Source organism: Sciurus carolinensis, chromosome 9, assembly GCF_902686445.1.
Source record: "Sciurus carolinensis chromosome 9, mSciCar1.2, whole genome shotgun sequence".
Classification (NCBI taxonomy): domain Eukaryota; kingdom Metazoa; phylum Chordata; class Mammalia; order Rodentia; family Sciuridae; genus Sciurus; species Sciurus carolinensis.
Window position 1 is genome coordinate 39884741 of NC_062221.1, and position 18735 is coordinate 39903475.

Here is an 18735-nt window from a genome sequence, read left to right on the forward strand (position 1 = left end):
GAAAAATGTCTGCCTTTCCAAGAAAGTTACCTCTATTTTCTAGGCTAATATAACCAACATTTTCCCTTCCTACACATGAAGTTTAACTGAAAATATTAGTGGCCTCCATTACATTTCTGCACAAGAGTTCAAAAGGCAAGATTATGATGTAAATGAGTCTGGTAGATTCTCTTTTGCCCGGGCAAAAACACAAGTTCACTTGTTCAAGATGATAAAGGGTTAAATCCAGAGTTCATAATGTGACCTTATCCCATGACACTCCCTCCCCCTTTTACTTGATGAAAATATGTTCATGTGAAGTGAATTCTGAAACCGAATCCGCTGAACATGCTCAGCATTTGGTACCAGATTTGTACTGTGACATTCAAACTTCTGCCATGGCCATTGCAATGTAAATAGGAAATTCTAAATGTGATTTGAATTGCCCTTTGGGGAGTTTTACAATGAGAGACGGTACATTTCCAAGGTAGCCAATAGTTAATATGGAGCAAGCCACAGCGGTCGGGCTGGAGACTGTTCTGCTTCAGAGCGCAAGTTGACAGGAAACTCCGCACGCCTTCAACCCAACCAAGGGAATTTGGCGGTTGACATAACCATATATAGTTTTGAAATATTTTCTCTTGTTAGAAATGTTTTAGATTAGCCCATGAACATAGGCACCGTCATTATTCACATACGTGATTCAGTCTTGAGGTGACAGCTGCCTTGGAGATCCTACTTGAGAGATTGGCATAAGCAACAACTTCTTCTCAATTAGAAACCAGCTTTTGTAATTACTGGAGGTCAGCGTTGCCTATATTGAAGCATTTTTTTGTACTAACGAATGTACTCTTGCAGCAAATGGAGGTGCTCAGAGCTTCCCATGAAATTCAAGTTAGTAAGTGAATGTTGTCATGTTACACACAGAAAATACATCATGAATTCAAATTTTTCAAGATATGTTCAGGAATTTTAAAGTCAGAAGTATATTCAACAGCATTGAATTGTGTGTATTTTGTGATATTTTCTGATATAAAATTTTACTTGATGAGACTTTGCTGGAATGTAGGGAGGGATTAAGTAGCCTTAAGAGAAGCGCATTGCTGACGTTGTCCACTAGAGGGCCGTGGTTCCCGCATTCACTGTGAGTCTATACCAAGGCTCAAAGAAAAAGGTAAATGCTATTATTTCCTCTCAAAGTCTTTGTTTCATATATCTAACATATATTACAAACATATGATAATATGTTTTCTAAAATAGATGTAGAAATGTGCAGTGGAAAGAAGCTTCTCTATGGATTTCCCCTTCAAGCTCACCCCTCTGACATAACTACCATTAGAGTCTCCTTCCACAATTAAGCTAAGCATAATTTGGGGGTTTTTGGGGGGGATTCTTTTTGTTCTTTTGTTTTTTTTCACAAATGTGATCGCACTAAACACTTACTATGTTTGGCTTAGTTTTTATGCATTAACAATATATTGAAAGCAGCATTTTATCTCAGTCTACATAGATTTGCCTTTTCTCTCATATGGTTGAAGAGTATTCTGATGCCTGTGTCTAAAATGATTTGTTTAATAAATTCCATATAGGTGACATTTACGTTGTTTTCAGTACTTTGCTATTAAAAGCATTGCTGCTGTGAGCATTCTTGCATTTATTTCTTTGCACAGATGTGAGAATTTCTCTGGAAGTTAAATTCCCTAACTGCATAATTGCAGGGTGTGTTTATTTAAAACTAGAATCACTTATATAAATTGGGTCTATTCTCCCCACCCCAAGAAGAAGGTTTCACTAATTTACACTCATACCAACTGTGTGTGAAAGTGCCTTTTAGGCCTGGCCTTGACAAACACTCAGAATATAAAAGCCTTGTAATCTTCGCTGACCTGTTAAAGGAAAAATAATATCTTGTAGGTAGTTTTAAATTTTTCTAGGCCCATAATAACTTACCTCAATGAATGAACTAACTGTACTTATTTAAATTTTCTTAAACTTGCAGAAATTTGTTTTACAAATTTTATCAGGAGGTGGAAGAAAAGATATCTTAGGCAAACTGACCCAACTTCCATATACTAGTGATAATAAAACCAGTTGTATATCTAAATAAATGATTACTATTTCCCCCAATAATTTTATCTCACTTGAAAAATTTTGATTATTTTGAAACCTCTGCAAAATAACATGGTTAGACATTATCATTTCTATCGTACAGCTAAGACCAAGTGTTTGAACAACACTCTTTTTCCTTCATTGATATTATACTTAACAGTTTTTAAAACTTTGGTAAATAATCTCAATGTTTCTAATCTGAATTTACTTATCCTTCTAAGCCTCTTTTTTTTCTCCTTAGAGGATATTACCATTTGCCCATTCTTTTCTTTCCATTCTGAACTACAAACACGCCCTTTCCTCTCAGTTTTTAGCAAAGAATAAAATGCCCAGAATTGAAATGTCAAGTATATTTTTCCCTACCAAAATATTTTTATTACTGATTTAAATATGCCCCCAAAGTAGCAGATTGAAAATAATAACAAAAATTGGTTTGTTTGTTGTACCAGATCTGTTCATTTTCCCCTGGGGGAAAACTGCTTTTACTTGTGATAGCCACGTATATTCTACATGGAACCAAAATATCCCCTCCAGGGAAAAGTCCACCTTGAAAACAGCAAAGGCGGCAAGACTTGTCTACTGCCACCCTGCCTTCCCAGCATTGTCCCCAATGAGTTCCTCTTCCCTCCTTCCTTCCATTCACCACCTGCCTGTGTTTAGTTTTGTCTAAGTAGTTCCCATAGGGAGGAAGGTTCCTGAACTTCAATGTTATATGAACAAATAAGTCATGGACTGTGCATTAAATAGAGGACATTCCAGAGGCTCAAAGGAAAGTCTCACTCAAGGGGATGCATTAGGGAATGGTGAGCAGGAGATGTGTATTCAAGCAGAGAGCATTTCATGGGTGTTTTCTATACCTGCCAACATGAGGCAACTCCAGCTCTGTGTAATGGCAGCCTCCCAGATGGAGCAGCATTGAATGGTGAAGAGCCATTAGCTGTACTGGACCATCACTCTTTCTTTCTTTCTTCTTCTTCTTCTTCATTTTTTTTTTTTTTTTTTGTACCAAAGATTGAACGCAGGGGTGCTTAACCACTGAGCCGCATCCCCAGCATGCTTTATTTTTTGAGACAGGATCTCTCCAAATTGCTGAGCCTGGCTTTGAACTTATGATCCTTCTTCCTCAGCCTTCTGAATTGCTGAAATTACAGGCATGTGCCACCATGCCAGGCTTATTACTGTTTCAGTACAATGGTTGACTAATTTTTCTGTGGGTATTTTGTTGTCATTGCTTGGCTTTGTTGTCACCTACACTAAAGCTTTAGAACAGAATATGATACATCCACATTCCAGTCTTTCTGGATCTGGGGATTTTGTTCATATGTGGTGCTAACTAAGGAAACATATTCCTCTTCCCCGCCGCTTCCCTACAAATAAGAATTAGTGTGATATGAGGGCTCAATACATTCTTATTTTGGATTTTTTAATTGTCCTATGTAATTTCCATTTCTAGTTACTAACTAATGTATTTCAAATAAAGGGGGTGAAAGGAAGCAGGATTCTTATTAACTGACAATTTCTGAACTTTAAATATGGCATTGCTAGAAAAGGAAAATACATATGAATCAGGACAAATGAGTTAGTGAGTATATGGATATGGTTATTGTCTGTGAAAAATGAGTTACGTATATGGGATGAATTCCTGAGTGTGAGCGTTATTGTAAAAAAGTAATAATTTGATAAAAATGTGTTCATACAAACCAGAAAGGAGATTTGTGTAGCTAAATTTTAATTTATTCCTGCCTTTTGCTATAATTTTCTGTGTTGAAAAATATGATTTTGGATTCTGAAGTTCCAACCGTGCATTAATTTCTTATCAGTTGTACAAAATGACCTTTGGACTGGTTATTTAAAAATTGTCACATATTCTCCATAACACATATTATGCATAAAATTCTCCATGCTCCATGCCAGAAAGGTAATGAGTAATTTTACAGAGGGTCAAATACTTTTAAACATGAATAAAAAATTAAAAGAGTTCCCAGTGGTCAAACGGTTTATGTCCAGAAACCTAGAAACAGAGCTGATTCATTTACCAGACAGTAGAGCAGTACATAGAAGAGGCACAAGACAGAGAGGGAAAGCTGATTTATTATTTTCCTTTTTCAGCTTTATCACATGGATTTCTATGGTTTAACTGTCAGCCAAGCATATGACACTACCAGTCCATCTCAATGGTATCCCAATGCCTCCCTGGCTGGCTTGGAGCTAGAGATGACATTGAAGGTAGACAGAGCTGTTCTCCTCTTATGCATGGGGATGCCCTACTCGTAGCTTATAAATCTTCATCCCTCTTTTGTTCCAAATGATTCCTGCAGTTTTAAGTGAATAAAATTCTGGTTAATGAAAACACACACAAATAAAAAGTACCCTACATTCTATTTTACAGTCAACTTGCAAAAGTATCTCCTTTAAAAACATTTATACACTCATATGTAGACAAAGGAGCTATATACATTTCCAATCCCTAAATATAACACAGACTTGACTTTATAACGTGAATACAGTTGATCAGCTCAGTAATTTAAGAGGAAAAAAATCAGACCAGTTAGAATAGGCAAAATAACCAGTTGAACAATTGGCTTTTTCATATTTTAACCAGCACTTTTGACAGCAGGTTGATTAGGTGACAGTAAGAGGTACATGATGCATTAGGATCCCCAGCTGTGCATACACCTTGCTCGTGTCCTTGGGTATACAAGTGTGCTGTTGGCTTTGTCAGGTGTGGGCATGCCACTTTCTATTTAGTTGCATTCTCCAGATGCACAAAGAAACGTTCGTGTTTCTAAGTAACTAGCTGTGCCAATGTTTAAACCTTCAGATGTCATAAGAGCTTACACTTTGGCAAACCCTTAAAAGAAGAAATGTCTGCAGTGTTTCTGGGATGTATCATCTTTTGTTGGAAACATTAGATTACAAAGCATTCTGGGAAGAACACTCTAAAGGGTTTATTTGCTGTTTGTGTAGAAAAGCAATTTTTCCCCTTAGAACAATTTTCAAAAAGGTTTTGTTTTGCAAAACCAATACTTTTATAGAGACATCAAGAGCAATAATATTGACTGGTCACATGTCTCCAGAATGGTAACAGAGTTCTATCCCCTTCCAGATCTGAAGTAGAAAAGTAAGTACTAAATGTAACCTAAAATATTAGAATCAGTATGTTCGTCATCAATTCTAAACATTTTTCAACTTTCAATTTTGACTTTGTTTGGTTTTAAAAACTAGATTTTATAGGCAATTTTTAAAAATCATAAAAACATTTTAGTTTCTACCTCTACTTTCTAGTTAAAACTCAGTGGGAAACAGAGTTCATTTCATAAACTAATAACAATAATGACCTGTTATTATCTAAACTTTCAACTCTTTCTTTTCCTCATTTGTGGATCCATACTGTTTCAATTCAGTTCAACCAACATCTAATAAAATTGCCATCTAACTCATGACAAGATGAGTTTTAATCAACTTGTAAAATTCTTATTTGATGATCATGATTTGCCTGGACTCAGCTCTGGCCTAACCAACCTCATCACACCTTCATTTACCAAAGTCATTTGTCTTTTCTGGAGCAAAAATTTTCCCCTGGTCTCCCTGTTAGCAGACTTTTGACTCCATCCTCTCTTCTCTTATCTTGCTCTAAATCTTGCAAGTAAGCCTGTTAATAGAACATAATTTACTAATTTCATTTGGTTGCAGCAAGGAAATTAAGACAATATTATCCATGTCACTGGATAGTTTCCTTTTTGTTGTCTCATTCATAATCTTAGAAAAACTTTGCTCCCAAGAACTACACAGTTAGTTCTCAGAACGAGCCTATTGATTCAACCACGGAGAAGTTTGTTTCTCCATATTTTATTAAACTTAATTAAGTAATGGGGTCTTTTGTCATCAGTCTCAACTTCATCTTCCAGGGAAAACCCACAGCACTTTACCATTCATAAGATGCCAGCCATTCATTTCTTTGTAGTGCTGAAGGTAATTTGATTTATGACTTGCTCTAGTTAAGATGCCCAGGTCTTCAAGTGTTTTGGACTTGGAGTTAGAGGCTAAGGTCAAGTTAACAATGGTAATTTGTCTCTCTGTTTGTAAACAATGAATCACCACTTGGATTTTAGGACCGGATGGTAAGCTTTGACTTGGCAGCTTGGTTCAAAGGTTGCCAGCAAAATGTATGAAAGTGGCCTGTGTCTGGAACCTCTGATCATAGATATCAAGGATTTTCTAAGGCCACCAATAGAGTCGTGAATAATTGGTAAGAAGGAGGTGTGGTTAGAAAGCATTAGTCCCTTGCTCGATTTAGACTAGATTGATTTGATCTAGACTTAATAATATTAAAAGCTCCTCTAGTCATTCCCAGGGCACAAATGAAAATGCTTTCAAATTATTAGGAAAGAATGTGACTTATTCAGGACAATATGTAAGGAGAGAGTGATAAAATGAAGTAGTTCATTTCAGTCCCCTACTTTGGACCAAGCAAATTGCCACTGGGAAAGGAAAGAGCTTCATGGAGAGTTATAATGTTTTAGTACTAATTGAATTGGAGTTTATTTTGGAGAGTTGGCAGTTAAAGTAGCTGAAGTGGAGATGCAAAATTTATAAAGGTTAAGCATCTTCTTGTTCTTATTCTTACAGAATTCCCACTAGTGACTGACATAAAGAAAACCCTGAGATCTGGTCAACTTTGAGTTTTTCCCAAATAACCTCTGTGCCTATTGCACAGTAAGTTTTGGATTAAAATTTGCAAAATGAGTGAATACAACTGTTATGGATATTCTGGAGTGAATGTTTTTATTTGTATTACACTATTAGTGTTAAGAAAAGAGCATTTGTTTTCATAGGCCATGATCTGAAAATAACAATTCTATCATTTGAACTGACAAGAAACTACTTACTCTCCTATTATTATTTCATTTTATTGCATCACACAAAGTGACATTAGCTTCTATTTTTTTTTTTTTTTAAACAGGGATTGAGCCCAGGGACTCTTAACCACTGAGCCATATCCCCAGTCCTTTTTATTTTTTATCTTGAGGGAAGGTCTCACTAAGTTACTTAGGGCCTCACTAAATTGTTGAGACTGGCTTTGAACTTCCAATTCTCCTGCCTCAGCCTCCTGAGCTGCTGGGATTATAGGTATGCACCACTGTACCTGGCTTAATGTCTATTCTTATATTTCTATTTTTTGCTGGTAATATATCTACAATGATAAAGGGGAATAATGTTCACTTTTCAAGTTCAGATTTGAACTGGTAACTGACACAGGAGTTCCATTAGTGTACTGGAATATAACTTGTTGGCTTTCATTGATCTTGATTAATATGAAAAAATATTTTTATTAAGGATTTATTGATCCTTTCATTAAGGATTCTTTGTATATGGATACCCAAAATGAACACCATAAGATTATAATGTAATGTAAGTACCCACCTTCTGGTAGCAAATCTGAAAAGAGGAAGCAATTACTATGAATTATGTTGCTTTTACCTCTTATATTACATAAATGTTGTCTTGTGTCTCCCTTTAAGTTGATGAACTTGAGTAGAAACACAGGCACTCAAGTGTTTTCAATTCTAGGGTTTCTTGCCTACAAGGTAAGCAGTGCTCTCCCTGGTCCTGTACTTTGTCTGTCATATCCCTCACCATTGTCATATCTCTGAGTTCTAAATGGATATTATGGACATCCTCCATTATCATTCTGAAGGAAAATTCTTGCATCGAGTATGATTGGTGTGATCCAGTAACTTGGGTCTTTGAACAAGGATGTCCTTTTTTGGTGTACATCTCCTCTCCTTTAAATTCTGCAGGTCTTGAGAAAAAGCAGTTATTGGTGACATTTTATCTCACATTCAGTGCTTAGTTGTTTTATAGAGGAACAGAAAATTACATAACCTAACATAACGATTACTCTTGGTTGTAAATATCGTCTAGCCAACTTATTATATACTCAGATCAAAGTATAATGCACCAGAATTTAATTGTTAGAAGTGCTTTGCTGATCATTTTGATAGTAAAAATTATTCGAAATTGAAAACTGAATGGAGCTATGGAAATTACAGAATTCAATATAGGCCTCAGGGAGCAGGTAACTCTCCCAGACTAACAAAAGGCAAGAATTGGTAACTTCCAATACTCAGCCCGGATCTCTTTCACTGAACTATACTGATTCTATGAAGTGAGGGAAGGACATGGATTACACAGCCCTCTTCAAGGGCCCATGAACCAATATGGCATGTTCATATTACCCTGTCTGTGTAGTAACTGCTGGAATTTAGTATATCATAGTTACGAATGCTGCCTCTAGGGAAATGACTTCACGTTTGTTTCCTTAGTTTCTTCTATAAAATGATAATAGTTGCTCCCTCCGAGGTTGCTTTGGTTATCAAATAAGATAATACAGCTAGAAGGCTTAGAATAGTGTCTGGCGCATATAGGTACTCAGAAAATGTCAACCCTTTCATTGTGATTCTTTCTTCAAGTTTCCATGAAATTCATTTTTCACACTTACTATCTGGTCATTCTTATTTTCTCTTATTTCTGCAAAATTTTCTTTCATCTCCCCACCACCCCTGCCTTGAGTTCCTGTGTTTTAAATATCTACAGAAGGTTAGTCTCTTGACTACAAGAATTTTTAACAGTGCTACTTATTTTCATCTTTTAGTAGCTAACCAAAAACAAAGGAGAAGATTAAAAGGACAGTTATGGATAAATTAACCCTTGGTTTTCTGAATGGATGTACGTATTCTGTGGGAATTAATATAATCCATCAACATTATACTTATTAGGAATTGTGCCCTATGTGAACATATACTCAGGAAGGAAGTCTAAAAGGAATGAGCCAAGAAAAACCTGTTTTCAGGAACTGAGATTCAGTCTCTTGGAAGCATCCCCCTTGTGAATCCACATGTTCATATTGTTCTCCAGTCCTGAGCTCCCTGAGTATACACACAGCCTTTTCAAATCCTCTGCCCTGTCTTGTCCCATCTCCAGCCAGTGCTCCAACTGCCAAGGTGAGCTGACAAGACCTGTTATCAAAAGCATCAGAATGTCTGCATACTGGTTCAGATTTGCTTGTTTACTGTCATCTTCTGATGCCGATGTCTTAACATTTTTAAATCTATTTGTAACTGGAATGTGAGACTCTTAGGCCATTTCAAATTAGAGAAGCTGTATAGCAAAACCAAGCAAATGAACATTAAACCTAATAAAATGAATGTTTAGGAAGTGAGAGAGATTCCCTCTAATCTCTCATGCGATCTTTCATCCAGTAATTTCCATTCCACCTTAAAAAATAAATAAATAAATAAAAATTCTTGGTACAGCTCCTATCCCCTTTGCTCTCCAGTTTAGGATCTCATGTGTGAGACAATGCAAGAAGGTTCAGAGGAGAAATGATTGGGTTATAAGAGTCTTAACCCAATCAGCGAATTGATCCCCTGAGAAGGATTAACTAAGTGGTCACCGAAGTGGTAGGGTGTGGCTGGAAGAGGTGGGAATTGGGACGTGGCTTTGGGGTATATATTTTTATTTGGCAAGTGGAGACCTCTCTCTCTGCTTTCTGATCATCATGTGAGCTGCTTCCCTCTGCCACATTCTTCTGCCCTGAGGTCCTATGTCACCTTGAACCCAGAGAAATGGAGCTGGCTGTCTAAGAACTGAGACCTCTGAAACCATGAGCCCCCAAATAAACTTTTCTTCCTCTGAAATTTTTATGGTCAGATCATCTAGTCATAGTGATGAAAAAGCTGACTAAAATACTATCTCTTGCTAGGATGTCTCTAGTGTCCCCTAGCTGAGTTCCCATCTTCAATCCAATATGCATATTATCATCAACATGATATTAGAAAAAAAAAAAAAACTCATTTTTGAGGACCAATCCAACTCTAACACCAGACTTATCCCTACATCCTGTCCTCTAGTCATGAAGCAAAAATAACTATCCCTTCCATTAAAAGACGTTAGTCTTCCCTGTTTTCCTTTGACTAGGACATTTCTACCCATTTTTCTAGCCCCAGTCCTGGTGCTACCTCATGAGGACACCCTGATTCCCTCCTGATAAGATTAACTATTTTTTATTTAGGTAACTTAGCTCTTTTTATACGTCTCTGTTCATAGCACTAGTTACATTTTTCTCTACCAGTTTTCCACCTGTCTTCCCAAATCAATATAGTTTTAAAAAAAATTCTTTAGTTGTCAGTGGACCTTTATTTTATTTATTTATATGCAGTGATGAGAATTCAACCCAGTGCCTCACATATGCTAGGCAAGCACTCTACCAAAGCTACAACCCCAGTCCCCCAAATCAGATGTTTAATACTTAAAAATAGACACAAATCATATTTAATTTTATATCATCAGTGCCAAGCACAGTGTCCTCTTCCAGTTAATTATTCAATAAGCTATTGAATATATAAGCACACCATATAGGGAGCCAGTGTTCCATCTTGGTGTAGGATCAGCCTTGCATACATTTATATATTATATAAATATATATATGTCAGTATACACACACACACACACACACACACAGTATTGGGCTAGAAAAGTTATCTTCTCTCCTTTCCCTCCTTCCTTTTTTTCCTCTAAACAATTATTGAGCACCTTCTGTGTTCTGAATCCATTGTAAGGTATCAGGCACATTGAGAATAATCTGTTTCAGTGGTTCCTAGAGAATGGTATCTGAGAGAGATATTTAAGGTCATTTATCTGAATTTCTGGGTCCCTGGATTCTAGTGACTACTAACTAGTTATGGCCCTAATTCAATAACTCAATCTGTCAGATACCTTATCTATAGATTAAGATACCCGTTGAGATTAGAGATTAGTCATTCTCAACCATAAATTCATATTAGATTTTTAAAAATGAAATATATACATAATATAATACTATACATACAAGTTTCCACCAAAAAATTCACTGAATTAGAATCTCCTAAGGGGTCCCAGGCCAGGGGCTTTAGCAAAAAGCTTGCCCATGATTCTCGGAAACTGACTTGAGCTCTATCTGTTCTTGATGATTTCACGATATGTGAGATTTAGGGCCTCTGTGATTCTATGACATAGCCTGACAGGCCCCCACCCTGATTGAGCCATAGAGACTCTCAGCCCCCTTTAGCCATTCTCCTTTAATAGGCTGTGAGAACCAGGAACATTGTTTCAAAAAACAATCAGATCAGTAGCTGACATCATAGGTCTTCCTGAAAGAGAGGAAAGAGATGCAGAACAGAGATAAGACCAAAAAAAAAAAAAAAAAAAAAAAAAAAAACAATTAATGCTAGATGCCTGCTAGACTGGCTATCAGCTTCTTGAACTTTAAGAGGGACCCAGTTATGCTGATGCCCTGACTCCCATATATTTATTCTCTGAATGAGGCACAAAGATCCGGGTGAGCTAATGCATCAACCCATGAAAAATGAACAATTAAAACAATGAAGTTGTCAGTTCTTTTACCAGATTGCAAATAAATAACCTTCCTGTCAGGCTGGCTGCTCTGCTGGACCATTAGTTTAATACAAAGACATTCTGAGGAACGGGTGGATGACAGCTGATCTATCACCCTGGTGGTTTTGGGCCTTTGATAAAGACCTGAGAAAAAAGACGCTGTCGTAAACCACAGAAGGTCAATCCCAATTTGCGAAAAGCAAAATATTAGACAAAATTTGAATACACCTCTCTGCCTATTGTGAAAGTGGAAGCTTTTTTTTTTTAATTGGCAGGATAAAGGACTTCTTTTAACAATTCAAAACACTATTCTTTCTGCTGATGATTATTTAATTTGTTAGGGACACTATGCTACTAGAGATAGCCATGGAGTTTGTAACTGCCACAGTAGAAAGACTAAGATCTTAGGGTCACACAATGATCTTGCTAGTCTGAACAGGGTCTTCTTATAAAAGCTACTATATGTCCTGCCAATCAATCATGATTGAACAAAAAAAAATTAATTCTTTTATAGGTATGGTTTCTATATACCATCTTATAAAATGTTTGCCATGCAGAAGTATTGCTCAAGGACAATAATTATATAAACCAATAGATCAGATAAATAAGAATCAATTATTTAAATCTTCTAGTTGATATCTCATTTGTCTTTAAATTTTATGGAAAAAGTAAATAATTGCCTTTGAGAAGAATATTCTTACCTCTCAGAAACAGAAAGTTGAATTAGAAAATGTAGCCTAATATCTAACTAGGTGAGATGCAGAGTTTATGAGGTTGTCAGGGTTGTCGAACTTGTATCTCTAATTCATTTTGTCTCAAGTTGAATCTTAGCAAAGCTGACTTCTTAATTTTTAATAAAAATAAATTCAATGCCTGGGAAGTTAATAATCAAAATAGCAGACTCTCTTCTTCCGAGATCTTTTGGATACTATCTCTATCCAGGTTAATCGATGGCCAAAAAGATTTAAAATACATAAGATTAAAATAAATTGCCCATTTATTTTTATTTATGAGTATATTCACTGGTCAATTCAAAGAGTAAAATATAGATTTATAAGGATAGATAGCTTAAATCTACGTGGAAGCCACCCATAGATGTTTTATGATCATTTGGCTACCCAGAATGATTTTCAACTAAAAAGAGGCATTGGATACATTAGCTCAAACTGGGTTAACCAGTTCTTGCAATGGCTCATAAAAGGTAAACAAGATTTTTTTTTTTTCTGGTAATAGGGATTGAACCAGGAGAACTTAACCACCAAGCCACATCCCAGCCCTTTTTAATTTTTAGTTTGAGACAGTCTCATGAAGTTGCTTAGGGTCACACTAAGTTACTGAGGCTAACCTTGAACTTGGGATCCTCCTGCCTCAGCCTCTTGAGCTGCTGGGATTACAGGTGTGCACCGGCATGGCCAAAGAAAAAATGTTAATGTAAAATTTTTCATACTGATTTTCCTATCTAGTGAGTTAAAACACTAGATTTTGTGATTTCTTCAAGGCTAAATAATGTTAGCATTAGTCTCATTTCCTAAGTAGCAGCACTGGGAAAGTGATATATAAATATATAACACATAATTATATATGTTTATATAATACATAGTTAGATATTTATATATTATATAAATATACAATACATATATATATATATATATATATATATATTTCTTTTTCAATGCACAGTTATTATTCCTGGATCTCCTTTTAGATGTGCTGGGAATCCCAAGACAGTTTCAAAGATTCTCTGAAGAATCCCAAGTCATTTTCTTTTATTCTTTAAAAAAATGTTGTTTTTTTTTTTTGTAGTTGTAGATGGACAGCATGCTTTTATTTTATTTATTTTTTAAAGTAGTGCTAAGGATTGCCTCACATGTGCTAGGCAAGCATTCTGCCACTAAGCTACAGGCCAGCCCCTCAAGTCATTTTCAATGTGACATTGTATTAATACTCCTCTTTTGGATCCATAAATATAATTTTTTAAAAATAATTGATAATAGTTTTTCCCTGTAATTTTTTATAATATAGAGAGGAGATTTGTATTCATTTCTAAAAAGAGTTATTCATCAGGTTACTATGGAGAACATGACCCTATAATAACATGATCTCTATGGAATAAATCAGAAGTTACTTGAAATGATTAGGAACATGGAAGTGTGGTAGGCTGAATAATGGCCTCCACAATACCCATGTCCTTATTCCTGAAACCTGTGGACACATGACCTTACATGGCAAAAGGACTTTGCAGATGTGATTAAATCAAGCATCTTGAGATGGATGAGGGATTTTTCTGATTATTGGGTGGACTTAATATAATCACAAAAGTTCTTATAAAGAGATCAGAGAAGCAAGAACCTAAGCTTTTGTTTGAAGATGGAAGGAGATGCCACAAGCCAAAGAATGCATGTGACTACTAGAACCCTGATGAAGCAAGGAAGAAGATTCTCTACTCAAACCTCTAGAAATAAGACAGCCCTTCCAACAGATGAATTTTAGAATTCTGGCCTTCAGAACTGTGAAATAATAATTTTGTGTTGTTTTAAGTCACTGATTTATAAATGCACACTTGTTATGGCAGCCTTAGGATACGAAATGTTTATATGATGAGATTGTGACCCTTGTCCATCATACATGTACTCTCACCCATGTTCTCCTTAAGACTCACTTCAGTTTCTCAAGTGACCAGGGTTTTCCCTCTGATATTTCTTCTTCTCCCTGCTATTTCCTCCCACTCCACTTCTCCCTTCACACCACCTCTTTAGTGTTTCAGATCTCAGTGAAGTCATGATCTCCTTAGAGAGAATATCTGTAACCAAACATCCATCTCTCACTTGGTGTCTAAATTTGAGTCCCTGATGTTATTCCCCACAAAACACTCTGCACCCTTTTAATATGTTTAAATTAGGTATTTGATTGAATGATTATTTGATTTTGTTTTGTTTTGTTTTTGCAGTGCTGGAGATTGAATCTGGGGCTTTGTGTGTTCGAGGCAAGCACTCTACCATTAGAGCTATATCTCCAGCCCTTATTTGATTGTTTTTGTCTCCTAGTTTTGTGAGCTTCATGGGTACAAAAATCAGGTCTGATCTTGCTCACTGTTGTGAACCTGGACCACAGTGTAGTCAACATTTCTTGATTGAAAGAGAAGATTCCAGAATTCTGCAGGTCTTGCGAGATGGGCTGAAGCACACACTGCAGTACATCTGGACACATATGAAAATAAACTAATGAGAGGAATTGTTTTTGTTCCTTATGACCTTCTCTTGCAGAGAAAGCTACCAGGCTTTGCATTAACTTGATTTCCTCTGAATCTTTAGTCAAAGTCATGTTTTTAGCCAAGTGACAATTGATAATGTGTTTCATAGTGACTGTGTAATCTAAGAAATGCTGTAATATTTCTCAAAACTTCTTTTTGCATAACATTTAGAATGTTATTCCTTGCTTTTATTTCTTTATTTTCATTTTCATTTTATTGCTTTACAGTACAAATTGTAAATTCCTTTAATGAGGTTTAAACATCCACTGGAGAACTGACCATAAGAGCACGAAGAGGTCAACTTTTCATGAGCAAATTATTTATATCTTCTAAAATTTTGATTTCTCCAGAGTTCAATAGTGCAGGCTTAAAATGTCTCTGGGGTTCTCCAAAGATAGAAAAGTAGCCAACAGTTGTGAATGGTTTCATAAAGCCCCAAAAGAGTGGAAAAATTAATGAGAATGTGGATAAGTTTGCTATATATGTGTAACAGAAACTTCATATTAAGTGATTTCATTGTTTGTTTTTAAGAAATAATTTTCTCTGAATAGCAGATACATGGAAAGATGGTCTGTAAATTCTAGACAAAGTTTCTTCATAATTATGTGGAGTTATTCTGTGGTTTGTCTACATAGAGCACCTTTTTTTGGACAGTTGATTCTGATTTTAAATGTGTTTTAACAGAGAGGGAAAAATGTTGCCTAGGCACTGTGAGTTATATATTACTACATTTTACTGTGTCCTCTGTGTTACTAATAACAATCTGTGAGATAGAGTCCATTAATCTCATTATATGGAAAAGAAAATTGAAAGTCTTACAGCTTAATTAACTTCTCCAAAGCCAGGGATAAGGTCAGTGGTGTAGCAAAGGGCCACCTGACCCTGGACCACACCACCTTCATTGGACACTTTTAGACCTGTGCAATTTTTTGATGGCCCTCTCAAAACACAGCAACCCAAATGGCACTTCCCTCAAAACCCTATGCCAGCGGGTTCCAAACCTCCAGATGGGAAATGGATATGAAGATCAGGTTACTACAACTTATTATACAAACCTTATGGTTCCCAGCCTAGCCACTTGGATTTCTCAGTGTAATTGATCTTCTTGGAGGACTCTTTTGTGTGTTTATTTGTTGTGGGAAGAACAAGCTTTTGCTCATGTAATCCCTGTGACCCAGAACAGGTCTTCCCAATGATGGGAACAATTTTTGGTAACTTCAGCTCTGGGGTTCTAAAACTTTCAGAAGTCTCTAATGGCACATATTTTTATAGTTTTGATTGTTTGTCACCCCTTCCTGTTAGAAACCTCCCATTAAGTAGTTCCTTCCCTCCTGCCACAGGGGAATGTGGTGATGCCCTCATGTGTTTACTGACAGGAGCTGAAGGGAGAAAGAACATCCCAGATCTACTCCTGCCACCTGAGATCCCATCATTGGTCATTCTTGTTCAGTCACTTATCAAATAAATAAGCTTTTCAGACAGTAAAGACAGATGTACTTCTTGGTGTATTTGGAAATTTCAGGATGAATGTGTCTTTGATAGATATTTGAATGATCAGTGACTTCTAGATAAAAGAATGTCTAGACCAACAGCAGAGTACAAGAACGGCTGCTCAGATGCTGAGTAAGATCCCAATTATTGGTCTCATATTTGTGAATGCCCAGTCAAGAATCAAAGGAAAAGCCCTCTAGTGAATATTTTGCTTTTGTGTGTGTGTGTTTTGTGTGTGCGTGTGTGTTTGGTTGTTGTTGTTAACCACCCTGAGTTTGATCTCTTTGATGTTAGTACTAAGCACGTAACCACTGGCCCATAGTTAGAAATTCCATCCTTCTTGTTGTTTTATTTAAAGAAAGCTGGAAGATGAAGTATTCTTTAGAATAACAGATGCTACAAAAACAAGGGACAGAATGGACTTAAGAAACCACAAACAAAAATATGGAGGGAGACAATAAAACAACCAGTAATTTCTCAAACACAAGGTCTTTGAAAAGAGTTTACTTCTTTCTTATACTCCTGGTAGTAAATAGAAAGATTGGTCCAGAAATTATTATTCAATTTTAGGCCTGCAGGACCTCATGACCAACTTGTCTGCTTTTTTCATTGAATCTATTTGAATCTGTATGATCATGAAACTCAAAATGTCTACTTGACTCCATTTTATAAGATGAAAAATACCCAGAAAACCTTTTTATTTTCTGAAAGAAAAGGTATTATTTTATTTAAAAGTTGGAGGGAAAGCTGTTACTATTTGGTTTGTAAAAGGAAACAGCAGAATCCAGCAGAGTGGCTGACAAGTGACACAAATATAGTACATGCTAATGTGCAGAGAGAAACAACCTTGAGAGTTTAAACCAGCTGTACCAGAAAAAAATATCTTTATCCAGATATGTGGTCCCTCATGAATTATACTATTATTTTGGTTGATTTTACCTGACATCACCCTATGATTTTTTTTTCAGTGACAAGAAAATTGCAGCTGGCCCTTGACGGTCGGTCACAAATTGACTGAACAAAACAAAATCAAACAGTGAAGTAATCCCCAAGTAAATTTAATGAAACCTAAATCCCAAAGGGCAGCACACTTCTGTAGGCAATGGTCTTATTTAATAAATTTTTCCCTGCTTTCACTTTTAGAGCTATATTTACACAGACAAATTTAATTCATTGGGTTTACATTTCCTCTTCCCCTTAGTTTGTCCACCAGGCACATATGGGAAGGACTGTAACCAGGTATGTCAGTGTTCAGCGGAGAATGAGGACTGTCACCCAGTCACAGGGAGATGTACCTGTCTGCCTGGCTACCATGGAAACCACTGTCATCTCCGTAAGTGTGGTCTCTGTTTAGTTGTAATTTACTGAGGAGACACCAATAGGTTGGGTCATTGCTTAGAATACTAAAAGGCAAAAGTTAATTCATAGCAAATTCCATGGGATTTCTTACTTGAAGTTTAAAGCATGTATTTTCTTGTGTAACTCCTTCTTTTATTTGCCTTTTCCATTCAAAATATACCCAAGTTCTTCACAAATATCCAACAAGAAAAGAAAGAGAAAAGAGAGGAAAGGATGAACTTATAAATCAACATGTGGGAAACGACAATGTAGTTAAAGTGATTCACATAGTAAGTTAGTTCCAGGGTCTGCTTAGGAAAAATTGAATCAAATTCTTATTCTGGAATGTAAATGATAACTCACTTAAATGACAAAATGCCAGTTGGCTCCTCTCATGTGATAAAAAAGAATAGTCCCTAGACAAAGATCTTAATATTGACTTGTTAGGACGTTTTAACATTGAAAATGGTTGCTGAAGAATGTACAAGAAAAAAAAAAATGTCCCAAGGAGCATGTTAAAATGTTCAGTCAGCTACTTAATTTTTAAGCTTGTAATTATTTATAATGTACTTTTTATTGGTTTAAGAATAGAATGATTTGGCCTCAGTTTCAATTTTTCCTCCACTTGGCTCTGAGTACTCTCTTTCTTCCCTAGTCCTTCCCATATCAGATTGCTTCTGCTTTCCTTTCCTAATTCTACAAGAATACGACTGATTTGGGGATTTATTTCCCCCCAAATATCACTTAAACATAAACTCATGATCAAGCTATTTAATTTTCTACAAGCCATAGAATATATATTTTGAATGTCACTTCTTGATTTTTTTCCTAACTTTAAACATTACCAGCTAAAAACACAATTAAACACATATGAAAATGGTTTCAATTAATATTTTGTTTGAGGCCCAGAACGATTAAAGTTATTCAAACTTAAGCTGAAGAACTTAAATATAAAATTAATCAATTTCTATTAGTTTTTTATGATGGCACATTTCAAACAGCCTTATACTAGAAAAAAGGAAGATACCTATCTTGAGATATTTTTCCATCGTGATATCCAGGATATCATTTTTCTCTTAATAAAAATAAGATTGAGTTGCATACACCCAGGTTATGCTTTCATTCAGAAGGGG

At 36.0% G+C, this 18735-nt stretch overlaps 1 protein-coding gene across 1 annotated transcript in view; it reads left to right on the top strand.

The window, feature by feature from the left end:
* Window positions 1-18735, top strand: part of LOC124993589 (EGF-like and EMI domain-containing protein 1) — a 623779-nt gene that overhangs the window by 589616 nt on the left and 15428 nt on the right. Inside the window, 1 exon segment of the mRNA XM_047565459.1 lies at window positions 17466-17597. Coding sequence (XP_047421415.1) covers window positions 17466-17597 — 132 coding nt within the window.